We start from the raw sequence: 20,275 nt of genomic DNA on the forward strand, positions 1-20,275 counted from the left end.
GCTTTTGCATGTAGCACACAAACGTTAGACATCTGTATTTTTACATTTCAACTTAGATGAGGCCCCCAATCTCGGGGTGCACCAGGACAATACTGGAAGGCGTGCCTCAGTCTGATATTTTTTCCTCTGTCTGCGAAGTGGTAACTTATCAACCAATGCTTCCTTTACTTGTATTACAAAGCACTGACTGTGGACATTCATGTTATCTATACATGCTCCTGTGTTATGTGTATATGATGTGACTACCAGGGTGACACCCGTTCGGTAACACAGAGAAATAAATAAGATGGGAGAAGGATCTCGGATAACTCACCAGCTGCTGGCCCTGGACGCCCCAAGCTGCGTATTGTAACACTGAGTCTTCCACCTCCGGGGGGTTCAGCTCCCAAACTTCCCTTAAACACAAACATTTCACATCATTCACAAAGAGGATGTTGTACACGCGTGTGTCTATAGAGGAGGAATGGGTCCCCTACCTTGTGTGGATGTTGTAGATCACGTAGGAGGCCGTGAACGAATAGTGGAACACCTGGAACACAGAGAATAGTATATATATTAATGAACAGAACATTCCGTTATATCCCACAACAGCCAGTTATTATACCACTGCTGTAACACAGAACACCCCACACCATACACCATGGGTCTTCAACCTGTGGCCCTCCAGATGTTGTGAAACTACATATTTCTATCCCTCTCTGTCACAGACAACTACTACAGCAACTGATATTTATCCATAAGCACCAGAAAGCAGTAAAGGATTTTAAATCTCCTTTGGCAGTTATACATTTATACATAACTAGTGACCCGGTCCCTGCTTCGCACAGGTACATGGCTGAGTGCTGGGTTCCTCCCCAATAAAATCATTATTGCTTATCTCCCATACGGGATGGGCCGATGGTTAATATAACTAAACATTCCTCGAGAACTGCGCTACATCATAGTGAAAGCTGCACAAAAATTCTATAGGTTTTTGAGATTAGCGCGGACGGACAGACAGACGCGATTCATACACTCTCTATTATACTAAGGACTTGTCTTTACAATTATAATCGTAGTGTTATCATTAGTATCTTCTACATGAAGTTCCCTCACCAAATCTGAGAAATCATCATGGGCGCTTGTGCTTTAAGCCAACATAACCTGAAATGAGTATTATGTCATTGTGCCTACTATCTACCATACATCACTACATGAAAACTGGGGTTCAATGAAGCCTCCAGTAAGAGTCATGACACCAAGCAATGTCGCGAATGCAGCTTCTCTGCAAAGCGGTAACTTCATCTCATTGAGGGTAGTCCTGATGGAAGAACTGGATTTGGTAATACCAGTGTAACTGGGGATTGGATGGAGTGAATGTTTATCAGTCTTGTCGATCCTTTTAGGGGTGGGGCTTATTGTTGATGTGCAGTATGGTAGAGGGTGGTTGTATATAAGTCAAGCAGTGGATTCCTCAAATGCAATCCATAATCTATGCATGTGCCAGACCTGCAGCCTGAAAAGCGCAGTACAAAACCCTGGAGAGAGAACAGTGCAACACCCTGGAGAGGGCAGTCCAGCACCCTGGAGAGAGGGCAGTCCAGCACCCTGGAGAGAGGGCAGTCCAGCACCCTGGAGAGAGGGCAGTCCAGCACCCTGGAGAGAGGGCAGTCCAGCACCCTGGAGAGAGGGCAGTCCAGCACCCTGGAGAGAGGGCAGTCCAGCACCCTGGAGAGAGGGCAGTCCAGCACCCTGGAGAGAGGGCAGTCCAGCACCCTGGAGAGAGGGCAGTCCAGCACCCTGGAGAGAGGGCAGTCCAGCACCCTGGAGAGAGGCCAGTCCAGCACCCTGGAGAGAGGGCAGTCCAGCACCCTGGAGAGAGGGCAGTCCAGCACCCTGGAGAGAGGGCAGTCCAGCACCCTGGAGAGAGGGCAGTCCAGCACCCTGGAGAGAGCGCAGTCCAGCACCCTGGAGAGCTCAGTCCAGCACCCTGGAGAGAGCGCAGTCCAGCACCCTGGAGAGCGCAGTCCAGCACCCAGGAAAGCGCAGTCCAGCACCCTGGAGAGCTCATAAGTTTGTGAATAGCCAGAAAGAATATAAAACTTCCCTCAGTTTTGCTATATAGTATAACTCTGGAGAACCATGTTCCTCCCCAAAATGAAGGGCAAGCTTTAGTACGGTTAAAAAGCAAGTCACCGTATGCCCGGAACAAATCATGCTGCCTGCCATGATAGGGAACACATATATTTATATTGTTTCTCTGCAGGGTAAATACTGGCTGCTTCTGCATGACAAATAAATGCTGTCTTTTGAATATGATAGGCGACGGGAGTATGTGCAGAGAGGAAAAAGCCTTTATTATAAATCTATGTGCTCTGGCCAAGGTAATGATAGCCGGGACATGGCTGGCAGACATAGGTCTGGAGTTTGAAGGTTGGAAAGCACTTGTAGAATACACAGTGACACACGAAAAATATATACACATAGGGCTGTTTCACACAGTACGGTTCCTGCCGCACGGTGAAATCCCGTACGGCCAGGGAGCCGTGCCGCACTCAGCAGTTGTGAATGGACACTATTGTGTCCATTCACACGGGACGGCCACGGCCCGGCCGCACGGCTGCAGCCGGATCCCCCCACTGGAAGGGACGGCTGCCGGGCTGTGGCCATCCCTGCCATTATAAAATTCTGAGTGCGGCGCGGCTCCCTGAGGGCTGTTTCACACAGTACGGTTCCTGCCGCACGGTGAAATCCCGTACGGTCAGGGAGCCGCGCCGCACTCAGAATTTTATAATGGCAGGGATGGCCACAGCCCGGCAGCCGTCCCTTCCAGTGGGGGGATCCGGCTGCAGCCGTGCGGCCGGGCCGTGGCCGTCCCGTGTGAATGGACACAATAGTGTCCATTCACAACTGCTGAGTGCGGCACGGCTCCCTGGCCGTACGGGATTTCACCGTGCGGCAGGAACCGTACTGTGTGAAACAGCCCTGACCGTACGGGATTTCACCGTGCGGCAGGAACCGTACTGTGTGAAACAGCCCATACTGTATATAGAAACACGATAAGTAAATTTATTAAAATATGGAGTAAATGGATAAATTGTTGCAGGATTTATGTAAAAGAGAAACACGGATACGCTGTAACACAAGATAAAGCACTCACTGTTTATTTTTTATTTTATTTTTTTCTCTTTTCTCCCTGCCACATAGTATATTAAATATAAAGAAGAAACACAAAAACGATACATGGGAAATAGCCCAGATCACAAATAAGAGTCACACTTATTCAAGAGCACAAGGTATACAGAAAGAGGAGTAGACACATGGCCAGGTCAAGAAGTAATGAAAGAAACAAGTCCAGGCTATTAATGGTAGAGCGAATTGACCAGAGCACAAGTAGGGATATAAACTAAAGGGCAAGCAACAGGAACTGTAAAATGATTAGCGGAAAAATTAGTACACAGTTAACATTAGTCCTCTCTCCAATCTATCATAGGCGTAAAATGAGCTTATAAGTCTGGCTAAGCAGTACCAGAATTATTAAGGGATGAATCGGAATATGAAATAAGCATAGGAAAGGGCAAGGCTGGGCAAAGTCCCTGTATGCCTGGAACAAACCATGCTGCTATGATAGGGAACAAATATATTTAGATTGTTTCTCTGCAGGGTAAATACTGGCTGCTTACGCATGTAGCCCACAGATGTTAGTTGTTTTTTTACACAGCAATTTAGATTTCAGTTTGTTAAAACCTTACCCAAGTCTAACTCTCTCTGCACATGTTACATCTGCCCCACCTGCAGTGCAGCATGGTTTTGCCCATTTGCACGCTTTTTTGCTTCGCCAACAAAGCTGAACCAGGCCCAAGACATGAATAGGAGAAGCTTGTAGGAGATGACATATTTTGGCTAATATATTCATTTTGCTACTATTAATTCGCAGCAAGGAGAGCCCCTAATCTCTCTTGCAATTATACCATCCCCTGTCCTAGCCCACAAGCACTGACACATTCACAGGTGTAATCACACAGAAACAGGAAGTGACATCACAACTAATGGCTGCGTATGACGGAACCAGGGGTCGCACAGATGCGGGAGCTGGTCCAGGAAAGATGTTAGGCCCAGTATAACAGAGGAGAATGGGGTCCATAAGAACAAGGGACCCAACCTCTAACGAGAGATAAGAAGGGAGAGATACAACCTAAGCGGTTATATGTATTACATCAATCTTCTGTTTATATTCCAGAAAGGTTTTCTCAGCAGCTGGAAGGTTTGATCTCCTCTTCGGTTTGGGGGGATAGACAAGCTCATAGTAAGATCAATACATTTACAAGACCCCGTAGCGGGAGGCTTCGGAGCCCACCCCGCTTCCCCGCCCCCACTGTATTAGAATGTGCACCTCAATTAGATTCCGATATTCCTCAGGGATTCTATCCTCTAATACTGTTGCTAAGAGGAAACCTGAGTGGGAACAAGACACTGATACTGCACCAAGCATTCATTAATTGGGAACTACTGTATCCGGGAGACTTTTCTCTTGGAGGGTGGACAGGGACTTCCTGAACTGACAACTTTTCGGGTGAAAGAAACATGAGGGGGGGAGGGAGGGGGATGTAAGAGAGTATGAGAACCAAGAGGTGCAGGACTTTGCCAAATACTCATCGATTTTTAAAGCTGCAATCGGTAACAGCACAACCAACCTTGTTCTGCCATGTAACTGATTGCCGCTTTAAAAATATGCAATAGCGATTGTTGTATAATCATTCGATGTTATGCATTGCACTCAATAAACTATTTTTGAGGGAAAAAAATGAAATACGCTCACACTCCTGATGGTGCGTATGAGGAATAAAACCATTTTGGACAACTCATATCGTTCTCTCAGTTAAAATTAGAAGTACGAAATCCCTAAAACCTATTTTTATTAATATCCTCAGCTTCGTCGTGTTTTAAAAACTCAGTGTAAGAAAGGAACCCCGATAATAAAGGATTCCTCCAATAAACCATTCTTAAAATCAACAGGTCCTGAGCAAATTTTTGGTATTTGCTATGGGATTGCCCCCATAATAGAGATTTCTGGGGGAGTTTTATCTGCTGGAGCCCCATGTGATATGTGGGGTGCAGCTACTGTATGAATGCTAGGTGTGATGGTAGAGGATATGTTGGACATATACTGTATATTCCCGGCAATATGTTATTAATCTTTGTACATTAGCAAAAGTATAAATCACTCGATCTTGGGCGAATTGCGGGAGGGGGGCGGGGGTGTTTTGACGCGAATCGCGGGAGGGGGGGGGTCGCGGGGGGGTGCCGCAAATCACGGGTGGGGGGGTCGCGGGGGGTGCCGCGAATCACGGGGGGGGGGGGGGGGGTTTGCCGCGAATCGCGGGAGGGGGGGAGGCGGGGGGCGCTCACCTGGTGGCTGTGGAGTAGGTTCCTGGGCAGCATGGGGAGGCAGAGGGTGTCTGGCACTGTGGGCTCACTGGGCTGGTTCTCTGTCATGTGAGTCAGAGGCTCCACCCAACGTTACAGACACACTCACACACTTTGAGTGACAGATGTAGCCAAATATATAAGAGATATATAGAGAAATTCCTTGTAGTCCTATATAACAACAAGCTGCTCCTCACCTCTATAGGGGAATTCAAGTTTTTTGACACAGGTGGCCAACGGAGCAATTCAAGTGTTGATCCCTTCCGATGCGCACAGCTGCTGGTGATGATATTACTGTTATGTTGTTCTGTCATTGTAATGGGGTAGGAATTACTGTGGAATAAGTGGGAACTGTAGATACTAAATATATTTCTGGTTCTCTGCTTTCAGGGTACAATAGATAACATTGGATAATGTTCTAGAACATGGGAGTCTCTCTCAATTCTTCAACCAGTTCAACCTTTACCTACAACGGATACATTTAGAGTAGGCCGCACATGTGCTCTTATCTCAGGCGTCATTCCTGAGACCCCTGTATACAGTGACTCTAGCACTGGTATATGAACAGATTTAATCTAACCGTCAGTAAGAAAATACCCCGGAGACCGGGAGATTCCTGTAATGACAGAGCTGAATGGTGAGTTCTCTCTGAGGAATCACGTTCGGAATTTCAATTTCCCATTGACATATTAGGCGTCAGGGGACTAGTATTGGGATTACTGTGCTTGTAAGAGGCGCGTCCGGGTGAAGAAAAGGGAATTATTCTTCCTGGACACAGTGAAAGAACAATGGGGTGGACAGGAGGAGAAGAAAGTAACCAAAGATCATGACCCTGGAGGAGCCAGTATGTGAGGCTGGAGCAACGAGAACAGCACCTTCAGGTTACCTGTGAGTCTTGTAGATTTGTAAATAAATGTTTAGGTGTGGAAGAAGCGCTACACGGGGCACTGAGTGTTTAGGCCAAAATGTAAGAACCTCCCTACCAGAATATAACAATATACTGACAGTCTCATCTCTATATCCCACATGCTTCTGTTCTGGCTGACCAGAAAGGTGATGTGAGGCAGGGGTGGAGGTGAGGGATGTGAGGTGTTTGTAGGTAAGAAGGAACGTCAGAGGTGATGTGAGGCAGGGGTGGACATGAGGGATGAGAGGTGTTTGTAGGTAAGAAGGAACGTCAGAGGTGATGTGAGGTAGGGGTGGAGGTGAGGGATGTGAGGTGTTTGTAGGTAAGAAGGAACGTCAGAGGAGATGTGAGGCAGGGGTGGAGGTGAGGGATGTGAGGCAGGGGTGGAGGTGAGGCATGTGAGGTGTTTGCAGATAATAAGGAAAGTCAGAGGAGATGTGAGGCAGGGGTGGAGGTGAGGGATGTGAGGCAGGGGTGGAGGTGAGGCATGTGAGGTGTTTGCAGGTAAGAAGAAACGTCAGAGGAGATGTGAGGTGACAGATGCTTGATGGAAAAGAAGGTGTGAGGCATTGGTAGCTGTAAATGTGTGTGGCATTGGCAGGTGGGAGAGTAAGATGGCATGTCAGAGGTGATGTGAGGTGGAGAAGGGGGTGTGTGGCATTGGCAGGTGGGAGAGTAAGATGCCATGTCAGAGGTGATGTAATTAAGAGAAGGGGGTGTGTGGCATTGGCAGGCGGGAGAGTAAGATGGCATGTTAGAGGTGATGTGAGGTGGAGAAGGGGGTGTGTGGCATTGGCAGGCGGGAGAGTAAGATGGCATGTTAGAGGTGATGTGAGGTGGAGAAGGGGGTGTGTGGCATTGGAAGGCGGGAGAGTAAAATGGCATGTTAGAGGTGATGTGAGGTGGAGAAGGGGGTGTGTGGCATCGGAAGGCGGGAGAGTAAGATGGCATGTCACAGGTGATGTGAGGTGGAGAAGGGGGTGTGTGGCATTGGCAGGCGGGAGTGTAAGATGGCATGCCAGAGGTGATGTGAGGTGGAGAAGGAGTGTGTGGCATTGGCAGGCGGGAGAGTAAGATGGCATGTCAGAGGTGATGTGAGGTGGAGAAGGAGTGTGTGGCATTGGCAGGCGGGAGAGTAAGATGGCATGTCAGAGGTGATGTAATTAGGAGAAGGGGATGTTTAGCATTGGCAGGCGGGAGAGTAAGATGGCATGTCAGAGGTGATGTGAGGTGGAGAAGTGGGTGTATGGGATTCGCAATTGAGAGGGAAACAAGGGATATATGAGGCGGGGAAGGAAATTGTGGGTGGGAGCAGAATGAGGAATGACGGCGGTGACGTAAGGTGGAGCAGAAGGTGTGCGATCAGTGGTGCCCAGTGTAACAATCATACGATGGTGAGCCTGTTACAAATGAGATTCGGACATTAATTCTCAAGGCGGGATTTCACTCTAGCGGGGTGGCGTTTACTTGATCGCTGGCTGCTGCTAATTCGATTCAGGTCTGAATCAGACCCAATGTGAGATAATGTGTTAGCAAAACAGTATAACAGCCAACAGGAGCCCAGTTATTAGAAGAGCTAAGAAATAATTATACGGTGAGACTTGCCATATAGAGACAGGCGTAGTAGATACGTAACAGACAGCCTGAGAGACAGCAGAAGCTGCAGATGACGAGACAGCCAGTAATATGCTAACGACAAGTAATGATATTCCGGGGAACTTTGCATAAAACCTCCGTTTACTGGCTGAATACTTCCCCTATTCCCAGTGAAAGCTCAGCTGTTCTCTTCTATACCCGCGTAGTGTCAGCTCACTGTGTCTTTGTCTGTGTCTGAGACAGGTGAGCCTGCGGCGCAGAGATAAGACTGTGCTCAATACGCTGCCTCGTGCCCTGCAACTCCCCATATCCACCAACGTCACTCTGACAGTTTATTATTCAGTGGCGGACAGGATTCTATTCCCAGCACCACTGACTGGACTTCTAACACTGTATAGAACTATCAAACTCACGCAGACTTGAATCTAGACCTTTACTCCAGTCATGGAAGATATATATATATATATATATAACGGTCACTTAGTAAATTAGGAATCACCTAATTTTTAGTTGGTTCTTCATCACTCTCCATTGTATCACTTTGGAAGCTTAGTGCATCTGGTCCTAAACCTGAAGGCTGTAATTTCTCCCTCCCTGTCTCCCTGGTGACACCCCCATCGGATGGGCGTGGCTTTGTGATCGCGGATACTCCCATGAAGCCGCGCCCCAGAGGCCGCGCTGGAGGCTCAACATCCAGTACACAAATGTTGGGAGGTATGAATAAGCCCTTTCTCGAACACTGGGGGTAATTCAGGCAAACGCCGACTTGCTAGAGTGAAATCCCGCCGTGTGAATTTATGTGCTCGCTGTGCGGATAGATTCTTACACCTAGCGTAGACTTCGGAGCTGAGCGAAAATGGCCCAAATCCTTCATACTGTAAGATGCTCACCATTGAATTATTTTTCCATTGGGCACCAGACAGCACAAGCTAGAAGTAGTCAGAGACTAATCGGTGGCAAAACAGCCATATCCGGCCTGGCGCTGACGTCACACACCCTCCCCTAAAATGCTCGGGTACACCGTCACCCCCAACAATTTTACTGGTACGCCTGCATTTTTCTTAGCACTCCCACTAAACACCCAGACCCCTCCTTCCTGTCAATCACCTGGCGAACGGCGTGCGAATAGCAATAGGAGCAGGATTTCAGGTTTTACAGGATTGTGGCTTTATAAAAGTTCTGCACAACAATCCGGCTGAGTCTGTAGATTAGTTTTGCAGATTGTGCATCTAAAGTCATTTGCGCTAAATCACAGCCACACTTTGCGTTCCGAGAGAACTTTACGCTCTCACCTCCGATCGCGGTTATGCCGATCCATTAATTACACCGTGGTAATAGTTATTAGAGACATACAGAGTTTATTTAGGGAATAGAAAAGGTTTACGATTCTCCAGTCTTGGAATAGCAACGTTACAATTATAACGGCAATTTCCCAGCATTCTGTGCAACACTCATTTATTTTGTACCTAACAGGTTGCTTAGAAATCCATTCTGATTCATTCCATTGAACGCAGTCTGGGGGGGACGCTGAACGCCGCCTCCACGCAGGGAGCTGAGCGACTGACTGGCTTCAGTATGAAATCCTTAGAAAAAGCTAAACCGTAACCGTTCCCATTTCTGGTACTAGGTGCTTTTATGCCGCTCTGGATAAGACTTCCAAGGCTCTTTGATAAAATATACAGTGAAGTATACATGATTATTGACGTACTACTCCCATGTTCTCGCTTGCATTGGTTCCGTAAGATTACTGCCGGAGTAATGCGTGGGAAATGTCTGTATTAGGCACATTCTTGTTTGTCTATAAATTACATTCCCGCATGTCAATTCGCGGAGCGGCTGGTAATCCGGTTATACGCCGGCATGTCCTTGCCAGGTAAAGAACTCAATCTATTTGTTGCATGCATTGTAGAGCATATTTGACCCTTATGTACAATTACTCTACGGACCTGAGCGGGGAGGCGTAAACGTCAGTTAAGATATTTTTTCTGAACTTTCCCGAAAAATTATTTTATTTTGTTGCCTGTTAGGGGTAAATTTACCAACGCTTCCAAAAATAAAGCGGTGTGGTTGCCCATAGCTACCGATCAAGTTCTGCGTCATTTTCTAGGATGCAGACAGGATCTGGTTGGTTGCTATAGCAACATCGCCTCTTCCTTTTAGAGGCTTTAGTATATTAACCCATTTGTTTCTATTCTTTTTAGCGCAGACGTTCCGGCGCCCGGGATAATTATCCATAGTTACATTGCACGTTCCGGCTCAAATTCTCTCTAATGGACGCCGTTGCCGTGAGTGACATCAAAGCCAGTAATTCCAGCCCCTAATTAAACCGTCCGCGATGGAACTTTACAGCTTCACATCATTTGTGATACATTACTGGGAAACAGAAGGAGCGGTACTGTACATCCGCGCTCACTGGGGAATCTATAATTCCTCTAACATGAAAAATTACTGTACTGTATACAGCTGTAAACTGCCATAAATCAGCGCAGTGAACACTCACCCCCTAAGCTGTTATAGCGGATTGATTGTTGGGTTTAAGACGTGTAATAGGTTATTGGCTGCATGCTACTTATATCAGACTGACTGTACAGAGCAGGGAATCATAGGCTTCCATTCTGCAGTTGCAGCAACATGTAGTGCCGCTCATAGGCCAAGCACATGGCTGGGAGAGAAGGTGACAGCAAGGATAAACATCAGGGCTACACATCAGGGTATACAAGACACTGTCAATGAGTCATTCATATTTGTGGCTTTGTTAGGCTCATACCCCTTTCATATTGAACCTAATTAGCGGGTTCATGCAGGTTTCTTGCCGGTTCGACCCGGTAGCTGGTGCTATATGAAAGGGGTTACCGGGTCCCGCAAACCGGTAACAACACGGCAAAAGAACCGGTGAAAAAGAAGGGTTCGCTTACGTGTTGCTTTGCAGTGTAAACAGGATATTCGGGTCGGGCGACCCGTTTCCTGTTCACATTAATAGAGGAAGCAGTGCTTGGAGCAGCGCCAGCTCTCAGCGCTGCCTCCTCCCCCGCCCCGATGACACTCAGCCACTCTGCCTCACCCTCGGATGATGTCAGCGAAACGGCAACATTGCCGGTTCGCTGAGGGGATGTGAACAGACCAAAATGCAGGGTGGCAGTGAGACTGTACCGTTTCAAAGTCCCGGTGTGCCCCTGCATTTTGCGATGTGAAAGGGGTATTAGCCTGTCGAGAGAAGAATTCGCTACTAAGCAGACTCCAGTCATACTGTTCCCAGGGAGGCTTCATGTCGTAACCCAAAATGGCAGCTAAGATCACGACTGATCATGTGTGCAGTTATTTTGAAACTGTATAACATGACATGGTGGGGTTAATGCTACATATAGGTTTAGAGGGTGTACTTAGGATAAGGCTGGGGGGGGGGTTAGGGTTAGACTGCATGTAGGGAGGGTTATGCACTAAGGTTAAGGTTAGGCTACAGAGCAGGAGGGTTACGTTTAGGCTGCGGGATAGGTAGGTTAAGGTTAGGCAGTATATTTACCCAACCCCTGTCGGGATGTCGTTGTCAGTATTCTGACCGCCGTCATCTGTATGTATTCCCCCTGTACATATCTTCCATTGTTACTGATGGACGTATCACCATAGCTCAGTACGTTGCTATGTGTTATATAATAAGGGTTGCTACGCAGAACGGTCTCTCTATGGAGACTGGAAATGTTGTTACTGTAGCTCTGAGCTTGATTCTTCTCCCAACATCAATGAACAAACGTACTAATCATTGACATCATAAAGGGTTTATTCTGTAAATGTAGTTTGCAGGCACCTGCGTACCAGCATTTACAGACAGAAATGTGCTAAAAATGCAACTTTTATAATAAGCTACTAAAACAGTAAACACCGTATCCTCCGGCCAGCGCTGGCATGGGTTTAGGAACAGAAGAAATAAACAAAGCTGCGATCAGACCTAGATGAAGGGCAGTGTGGAAAGCGGAGTCCTACATTGTACAGGTGGAGGTAACGCTGGGGATCACTTCCCCTAACCATACAAATGGGGGAAATTCTGCGTACATGCCATGCACATACAGTGGGAGCCGCTCACATTGGAGCTGTTCCTGGCGATTCGATTGCCATCCGTCAGCCGACGGATGCGGGCACGGGCGCACGCGTGCCCCGTTCCATCAGGAGCCCTCCACCAGCTCCCCCATCGCTGCCCGCAGCCCCCACTAACGCCTGCCTACCTCCATGAAGAGGAGATGGGCAGGGAATCCACTCCTGATCTCTCTTCTGTGCGTCCACGTGTGAGCGGGTGCGCAAGTGTACACATTCACTCACTGTTAGTGCGGGGATTCACTCGGCTATATACTTAGGGTTAAATTTACTTTGACGGGAGTTCTACTGAAGATTCTACATGCAATTTATTTGGCACCTTTTAGAAGATAATAGATCGAATCTGATTGGTTTACCATAGCAACACCCCACCTTTAATAGAACTCCCATCTTAGTAACACAAAAAGGGCCTTTGTGGGTTGTCTTCGGCCTAATTCGGGAACGACGAGGTTAAGAAGGACAGTAAAATAAACACCAGCGACTCAGAATTGAATTATGAAAACACCGAAAATGAGATTAGACAACAAATGAAACGTCGTATCTGCGATTTGTGCGACGGATGTAAAGTAATAGACACATTGTGAAATAAATGAGATCTCTTCTGCTCGAGCTTTCCCCAGACAGGGCGCGATGAAAGGATGTCTCTCATTAAGAATAAATTAGTTCTTTCAAATCCTTCTGACAGAGGAAAACAGAGCGATCGCTCATTGTGAGCCTACAGCCGACGCATCCTAATCGCGGCCCTATCTCCCGCTCTGTCAGACACAGGCAAACATTCAGCACGAATTCTCTGGAGACGGCGGCACAAAGCGGAATGAAATGCGCCGGTTCCTGCTGAGTGTGACGTGATGCATCTGCTTCTGCTCCCTGTCGCGTTTCGTTTATGTGGTGACGTGGACATCATTCCGCAGCAAGAATGAGGTAACGGGGATTTCTATGCCTGTTAAAGTACTCGCGTACCGATGGCAGATACCGGGTGGTTGGCTCAACCCAGGACAGAGGCGCAGAGTCTAAACGCTGGGAACCCTGCAAGGGGATATGGACTTCACGGCCCCCAACGTATAGTTCATGGTCTTCTGCCTTGGTCACCTGGTATCTGAGATTGGCAGGGCCTACACAGGTCAGAGCAGCGAATCTGGATTCCGGGCTGACCTGAAGATGTGCCAGAGACTGGGAGAATGTAGGCCAGCTATTCAGGGATCACACGAGCTGGGTGACTGCTGGATTGTGATTCAGGTGTTGCAGGATAAAATGATAGGATAGCGGACAGGACACAATGGCAGGTCAGGTAATCAGGATGCCAGGCAAGGCACGGTAGGTTTTCAGGATGCATACAAGGTAGAGAAGGTTTTATGGATTCAGGCAAGACAGGGCAGGATTTCAGGATACATATAAGGTATTATGGATACAGGCAAGGCTTCAGGATGCAGACAAAGCAAGGAAGGACTTCTGGACAGGACACAAGGACAAGGGACCAGGACTATGCAACACTCGGGTATATATCAAGGACCTTTCAGAGCCTCTTTGCCTGTGAGGGCCACAGGTATACCTTAGGTGCTAACATTGCACCCAGCTCACACTGAAAACATGATTTATGATTCATGCCCCCCTTTAGGTAGTGTGAGCTTTCACAAAATGGGGGAGGTGGGGCTTTTAGTATTCCATAGCAGCCCCCTGTCCCCGTTCTTCTCACCAAGTGCCGCGTCTGGCAAGTCCATGAATAGAAAACAGAATGCCGGCAATTGCACGCAACACCCCTAGGTATTTTCATATATAATTTTCTATGCTGGATCTGGTCTGCTGTAATCACTGGGTCAGTCCAGGGCTAGATTGGGCCTTTGGGGTGTCTGGGGCATTAATACAGGGGGGCTGAAGGAAGGTGTGTGTGGGGGGGGGGAGGCTATATTAGATATCTCCCAACATGAACCACGAGGGAAAAATTCTCTCTACCGTGACTTCACTCCTAATATGTCATTGCCTGGTGTCACCTGTGTTGAACTGTTTCATTGATAAGAAAGGTGTTTCAGCACAGGTGATGACATCATAGTTTAAGGAGGAAGTTTAGGTAGAGAGCATTCTGTCTCTCCGGGAACTGTCCATGTTGGGATGTTTGGATTGTGTACTGTATAGTAAATTAAAACAAAGAGTGTATATCAGATTCAAACTAATAGTTTAATGATGTCCAGACACCTAGGTGGGGAGGGAAAATAGCCGACGGCCGTCGGGAACCCGGATGTCGGTGTTTTGACAGTCGCGATCCCAACGCCGGTTAAATGCCTGTTGGGACCCCGTCCGGCATCCCTGCACGTATTCTGACTTCCTGGTTCTGCTGCTGCATAAGAGGGATAGCCAGTGATGCCAGTGCGCTCTGGCCAGGGGCCACAGGGTACAATATTACCGTATTCACTCAGCCACCCTTTAATTTGGCTATGGGTTAAGACAGACACTGGACACATCCCGTCATCCATCGTTTCCTGTTTCTAGAAACAACTATTGTACATGGCAGCTCACACTCATATTTAGAATAACATTTACATACAGTGGCGTAAGTCCGTTCCAGTTGCCTGGAGGCAAGATATATATTGGTGCCCCCCCCCCCCCCCCCCCCCACACACACACACACACACATACAACCCTATATAACCTTATAGAAAATATATATTTCTGTTCAGATAGATAGAGAACACATATATATGTCAGAACTCGGAAGCAATGTCGTTGGCTTTTAAATAACTGATTTAAACTTCCAGGGGGAGGAGAGGTGCCCCCTTGGGAGCAGGAGCCCGGCAACAGATGACTCCATTGCCTCCCAGACTTTTGCCTCTGTTTACATAGAGAATCATGCATTCCCTTATTTAGGAAAATGGAGGTGAAACCGTTACCTCACCCTTTTTATGATGAATGTTTTTCATTCATGATCGATTTGCGAATTGTGCCATAATGGAAAATGTAATGTCCCCGAAAAATGTGGGGCGCTACCAAAACGTAGCTGTGCATAATGGTTATAAAGTACAGTCCATACTCTGGACATAATAATACAGAATTTTCAAGAATAACACAGTTCGGGAGCCGCGATTGAGGCTGAATGACATCACGGCGCGCCCGGATCTCGTATGTTCTTTTGTGTTAGAAACGGCTCTTGAAATCCAGTCGTCATCTGCTCCTTTATCTCTGGTGTAGCCGGCGCATTTAATTAAACTATGTCACAGTATGCTTAAAAGATTAAGTGAACTTCTAATAGAGGGAGAATAACTGCGCTCTCCACTCGTGTAAGTTCACATTTTTCATTTTACAAAATGTCAATGTAGTGAAAACCATAATGGGATTTTTATGGCTTATATTAAACAAAGGAAACATTTCTTTCATTTGATTTCAGATCTCTGTAAATGTATTTTCCCGAGCTCTGAAATGTGTAGTTAGCGGTTAACTGTATCAATTAGATGGAGTCACCCTGGAGGGGTCTGCACAGCGGGCCCTCTGTATACACTACATCGCGGTGCCGTCGCAAACGCAGAGTTTCTAGAAGGCCCATCGGATGATTTTCCCAGTCTGTGCAAATTTGAGTAACTCTGGGGTAGATTTATTAACAAACGATCACGGGAATCTGCGCTATCCCCATGCCTTATGGCAGGGGATAGCGCTTCCCCTGATCTATGACACCCCCTGAGCGGGTGTCTTACGTGCGGCGCTGTGGGGCAGGAGGCATAGCGCAGCTATGATATTTCGTAGTGCGCGCCTAATTTATGAACGGTCAGCATCGCTGACCGTTCCCCCCGCCTGCAGCTATCGACTTCGACAGCTGCTGGCGCTGAGTTGCGCTGGGATCTTACGTGAGTAGCGAGATCACGTGCATGTGCAGTCCAGCCGGCCGGGGAGAAGCAGGCAGCGCGTCAGTGTTAACTGACGCGCTGTCAGCTGGAGGGGACATCGCCGGAGGGGGGAGTTAATGCTTCCCCACTTCGGCGGCAAGATCTTAGTAGATCTTGTTGGTCTCCCCTCCTGCTTCGCCTCACTACTGAGGCGAAGCAGGAAGTGTTATAGCGGCGCTTATAGCGCCGCTATAATAAATCTACCCCTCTGATCCTACCGTCATCTCCGACACTGACAGGCTGATCTATCCCGGCGCTGACATCACAGACCCTCCCTAAAAGTGCCCGGACGCACCTGTGTTTTTCAGACACTCTTCCTGTCAGTCAAACTGCTGGAGGGTGTGGGATTACGATGTATACGCTCTTTCTGTGCAGTCGTTCGATAATTGCTCAATTTTCAAATTTGCACAACAGCGATCAACCCGGGCCCCTGGCCAAAATAATTCACTGGGATACCCCCTCTCCAAGCAGGAAGCGGCGGCTGGGAGCTTATAGCGCTATTTGCCAGGCGGTGGGTGGGAAGCGCTGCTGAATTTGATACTTTATCTCTCTCCAGGATATACATGGATGACTGGCGGTCGTACGTACGCGTTCTCTCTCTCCGGGATACATATAGACGACTGGCGGTTGAACACTTTATCTCTCTCCGGGATACATATGGATGACCGGCGGTTGTACACTATCTCTCTCTGGGATACATATGGACGACTGGCGGTTGTACGCGTTCTCTCTCTCTGGGATACATATGGATGACTGGCGGCTGTATACTTTATCTCTCTCTGGGATACATATGGATGACTGATGGTCGTACGCGTTATCTCTCTCCGGGATACATATGGATGACTGGCGGTCATACACTTTATCTCTCTCCTTAATACATATGGATGACCGGTGGTTGTACACTTTATCTCTCTCCGGAATACACATGGACGACTGGCGGTTGAACACTATCTCTCTCCGGGATACATATGGATGACCGGCGGTTGTACACTTCATCTCTCTCCGGGATACATATGGATGACTGGCGGTTGTACCCGTTATCTCTCTCCGGGATACATATTGACGACTGGCAGTTGTACACTTTATCTCTCTCTGGGATACATATGGGTGACCGGCAGTTGTACACTTTATCTCTCTCTGGGATACATATGGATGACCGGCAGTTGTACACTTTATCTCTCTCTGGGATACATATTGATGACCAGCAGTCAGGATGCCAGTATCTCTGATCCGCGCGCAGCACCCGCAGATTGCTCAGAGAAGCTGATATAATCGACCCTCCAGTGACTGCAGGACCGGACATGGGGTAATACGGAGACATTTATTGCATGGCAGGACAGGACCCCGGCAACTGGTTATTAAATCTCTTACAAGCCTGAATGTAATCAGTGTCACTCCGCAGCGCACGTAATGTGATCGCTGGTCAGGCGGCAGAACGGGAAGTCGCGTAGACAGAATATTTCACGGATATACAACCAAAATAATTGGCGAGCTCATCTCCACATATAAAGTACAGTGCACTTCTCCTGGCCAGCTCCCAATATCAAACCACGGTGCGCTCACGCAGGACGGAGCTCTTACAGAACACGTCTTTGTGCACTACTAGGAATGCTGCTGAGTCTGCCTCCTGCCACCTCGGCGTAGGAAAGCGACAAGCTGTAGGCAATTTGCAAAAGGCTAATGGCGCTTCTAGGTGCAACGTTCACAATCTCTTTTCACAATCTCTCCATATATGGAACTAGACACGCCCTTTGGGTGGAGTATGACACGCCCCCTCAATGGGGCGCTATGCAAAATTCTATTAACAACCATATAAATATATACACGCACGCACATATATATACACACATATATATATATATATATTATTTTTTTTTGAAAATTTCTCCATTGTGAGACGAATAAAGGAATTCTAATCTATACACACACACACACACACACACACACACAAACACATTGTCAAGGTAATGACGGGTTCAGTCAAGTATGCCCCAATTCCATAGGATTAAGTAGCGAGTATACAGAAGTGATACATAATACAGAGGGATAATCTCTTTATGATGGACTAGAATAGCGCAAACACATATTAGTTCCTGGGCAGAACTGGGACATAACCCTGCTGGGACTTTCCTCTGCCAGGTGAAGCCTTTCCCAGTAGCAAGTGTCACAATTGCATTTCCTATATTTAATGCGATCTAAGTACTTGCAGCACCCTGAGCAAATGTCTATAATTGTCAGTACATGATTACTTCTGGTTAATTGCAAGAGATCAATTCGCCTATAATTTAGTATGTGGCCCTGACACTGGAATACTGACATTTGTTGTAATAAATGAAAATTTAAACACATCGCTGTACTTCCAGCAGAATAATTAGTCATCTATATTCCACAATGTTCCCGTTACGCAGAACATCTCTTAGCAAAATATTTCAGGGAAAGTGTCTGCGTTATTCATGGGCTGAGCATTGCTGGGGCAGTGCCGGACGTGCCAGGGGTCAGGCTGTTTGGGACATTTATTAACCGGAATATACAGATCAAAGGCACCGAATGTATTGTACAAATGTGCCTAACCTCCAAATGCAGCGTCATGGTCAGAGTAGGACAGGAAGGCTCAAGACAAAGGGCCTGGTTCATATTGGTATGCAAACCCGATGGCTTCGGTACAAATTCAATATTTGGGGGTATGCGCAGGCACAAGACCTGTTCTGCGCATGTGCAAAATGGGACTTGCAATGGCACTCCCAGCAGTCCCGTCCATCACATCCAGATATACATGCTTTGGGGTTCGGAAGGTGGAGTGTGGTCAGCCTCTGTTTTCATGGATCCTGGGTCTGCATTATCGGATGCAGAAATACTGGACAGTGATGTCACAAGGAGGGTGTGGGTCACCCCCAGACATTATAGTGTGAGCATTTGCTACCTATCAAGACTGGTGGCAGTGGAGGAGGGGCATGCGCACAGCTTCTATTCCCAGCTGCTCTACTAGGCAGAGCAGCGGGTAGCAGGGGACCCCCCCCCCCCCCCGAGGGGACAATGCCAACCTGTGTGGGACGCAGGACTGTCCCAAAAAAATGGGACCGTCCCTTGAAAACCTATGCAGGAGCCAGTTGCTTTACTGTAACAGCGGAAAAGACAGTTTGTGGAGGTAGCCTGCATTTTGTGAACCCGCGAAATGTCAAAAAACTGTGTTTTGGGCACTTAGCCACGCCCTGACCCATGAAGCTACACCCCTTTTCTGGTGTCAAAAGGGTAAGTGAAGCCACTGTTCCTGGATCTTGTGTCCGGATCCTACAGCCAGCCTGAGTAAGCTTCCTGAGGCCCCAATGGAAGAGATGCAACATACTGTCTAAAGCAGGCATGTCCAACTTTGGCCCTCCAGATGTTTTGAAACTACACATCCCAGCATGCTTTGCAATAGTTTTAGCATTCTCTAATAGCAACACTGTGGCAAAGCATGCTGGGAAGTGTAGTTTCAAAACATCTGGAGGGCTAACGTTGGACATGCCTGGTCTAAAGAGTATAAGCGGAGACGTTTCCCATAGCAACCAATAACATTGGAACTATTATTTTCTGAGTACACCCTATAAAATGATAGCCAGTGTAGAAACTGATTGGTTGCTATGGGCAACTTCCCCACTTTAGAATGTACAGAAACCACTTAGCGGCTGCTGCGGCGACTGCATTACCATCTTGCTGTAGGAATGCTTTCACCGCGCTACAGCCGCGCAGCCCGCTTTCTACGCCTTTAATCACACCCATCGGAAGTAGGGATGGCCATCGTAGTCTTTGCCATTGATGTTTGCCATCGATGGCAAAAGTGCAACTGACCATCGATGTTGCATAACTATGCAATGGATGACCATCGATGTGTTTACATATTGATGGTCATCCATTTTCTTTGACCGATTGGCCTGTGGGCCAATCTGAATACGGGGGCGGGGCTTCACGAGTGTCCTGGACGGAGCTACGCTCCATGTCCCAGGAAAAAGAAAAACTAAACTATTCGTCTAAGCTTGACATCGATGGTGGGAAACCATCTGGTTCTCCCCCATCGATGGCAAAACTATTCTACATCGGCCATAAACCATTGATGTTTTTTATTGATGGCCATCCATAATCGTAAGCACCATCAAAACTTGCAGTAGCCGCATGGTTGATGCAGATTCTCCATCAGACTATGGCTTCTACTGTGAGCTACTAAGCATCCGACATCGCAACCAGTTCATCGGCACTCCCGCAACAGTCCCATAGTGTGCCCATAGCATGGCCGTACACCTGACCATCTCCGTGCACCTTTATAACCACCTCCCAGTCCCAATTCATTATAACCACCTCTCAGTGACCACTATAGGCCACTTGACGGACTAAATTACTCCATTGTGTGTTAAAAGAGAACAGAAAGTGAAAGCAA

The 20,275-nt window shown here is 47.6% G+C and overlaps 1 protein-coding gene across 1 annotated transcript in view; it reads right to left on the reverse strand.

Moving 5' to 3' along the window:
* Positions 1–20,275, reverse strand: part of DPP10 (dipeptidyl peptidase like 10) — a 260,103-nt gene that overhangs the window by 61,311 nt on the left and 178,517 nt on the right. The window contains exons 6-7 of the mRNA XM_083154339.1: positions 477–529; positions 314–395 (exon numbers count right to left, since the gene is read on the reverse strand). Of these exons, the coding sequence (XP_083010465.1) occupies positions 314–395; positions 477–529 (135 nt within the window). The remainder of the gene's footprint in view (positions 1–313; positions 396–476; positions 530–20,275) is intronic.

The sequence above is a fragment of the Crinia signifera genome, chromosome 7 (assembly GCF_055691185.1).
Source record: "Crinia signifera chromosome 7, ASM5569118v1, whole genome shotgun sequence".
Taxonomy (NCBI): Eukaryota; Metazoa; Chordata; class Amphibia; order Anura; family Myobatrachidae; genus Crinia; species Crinia signifera.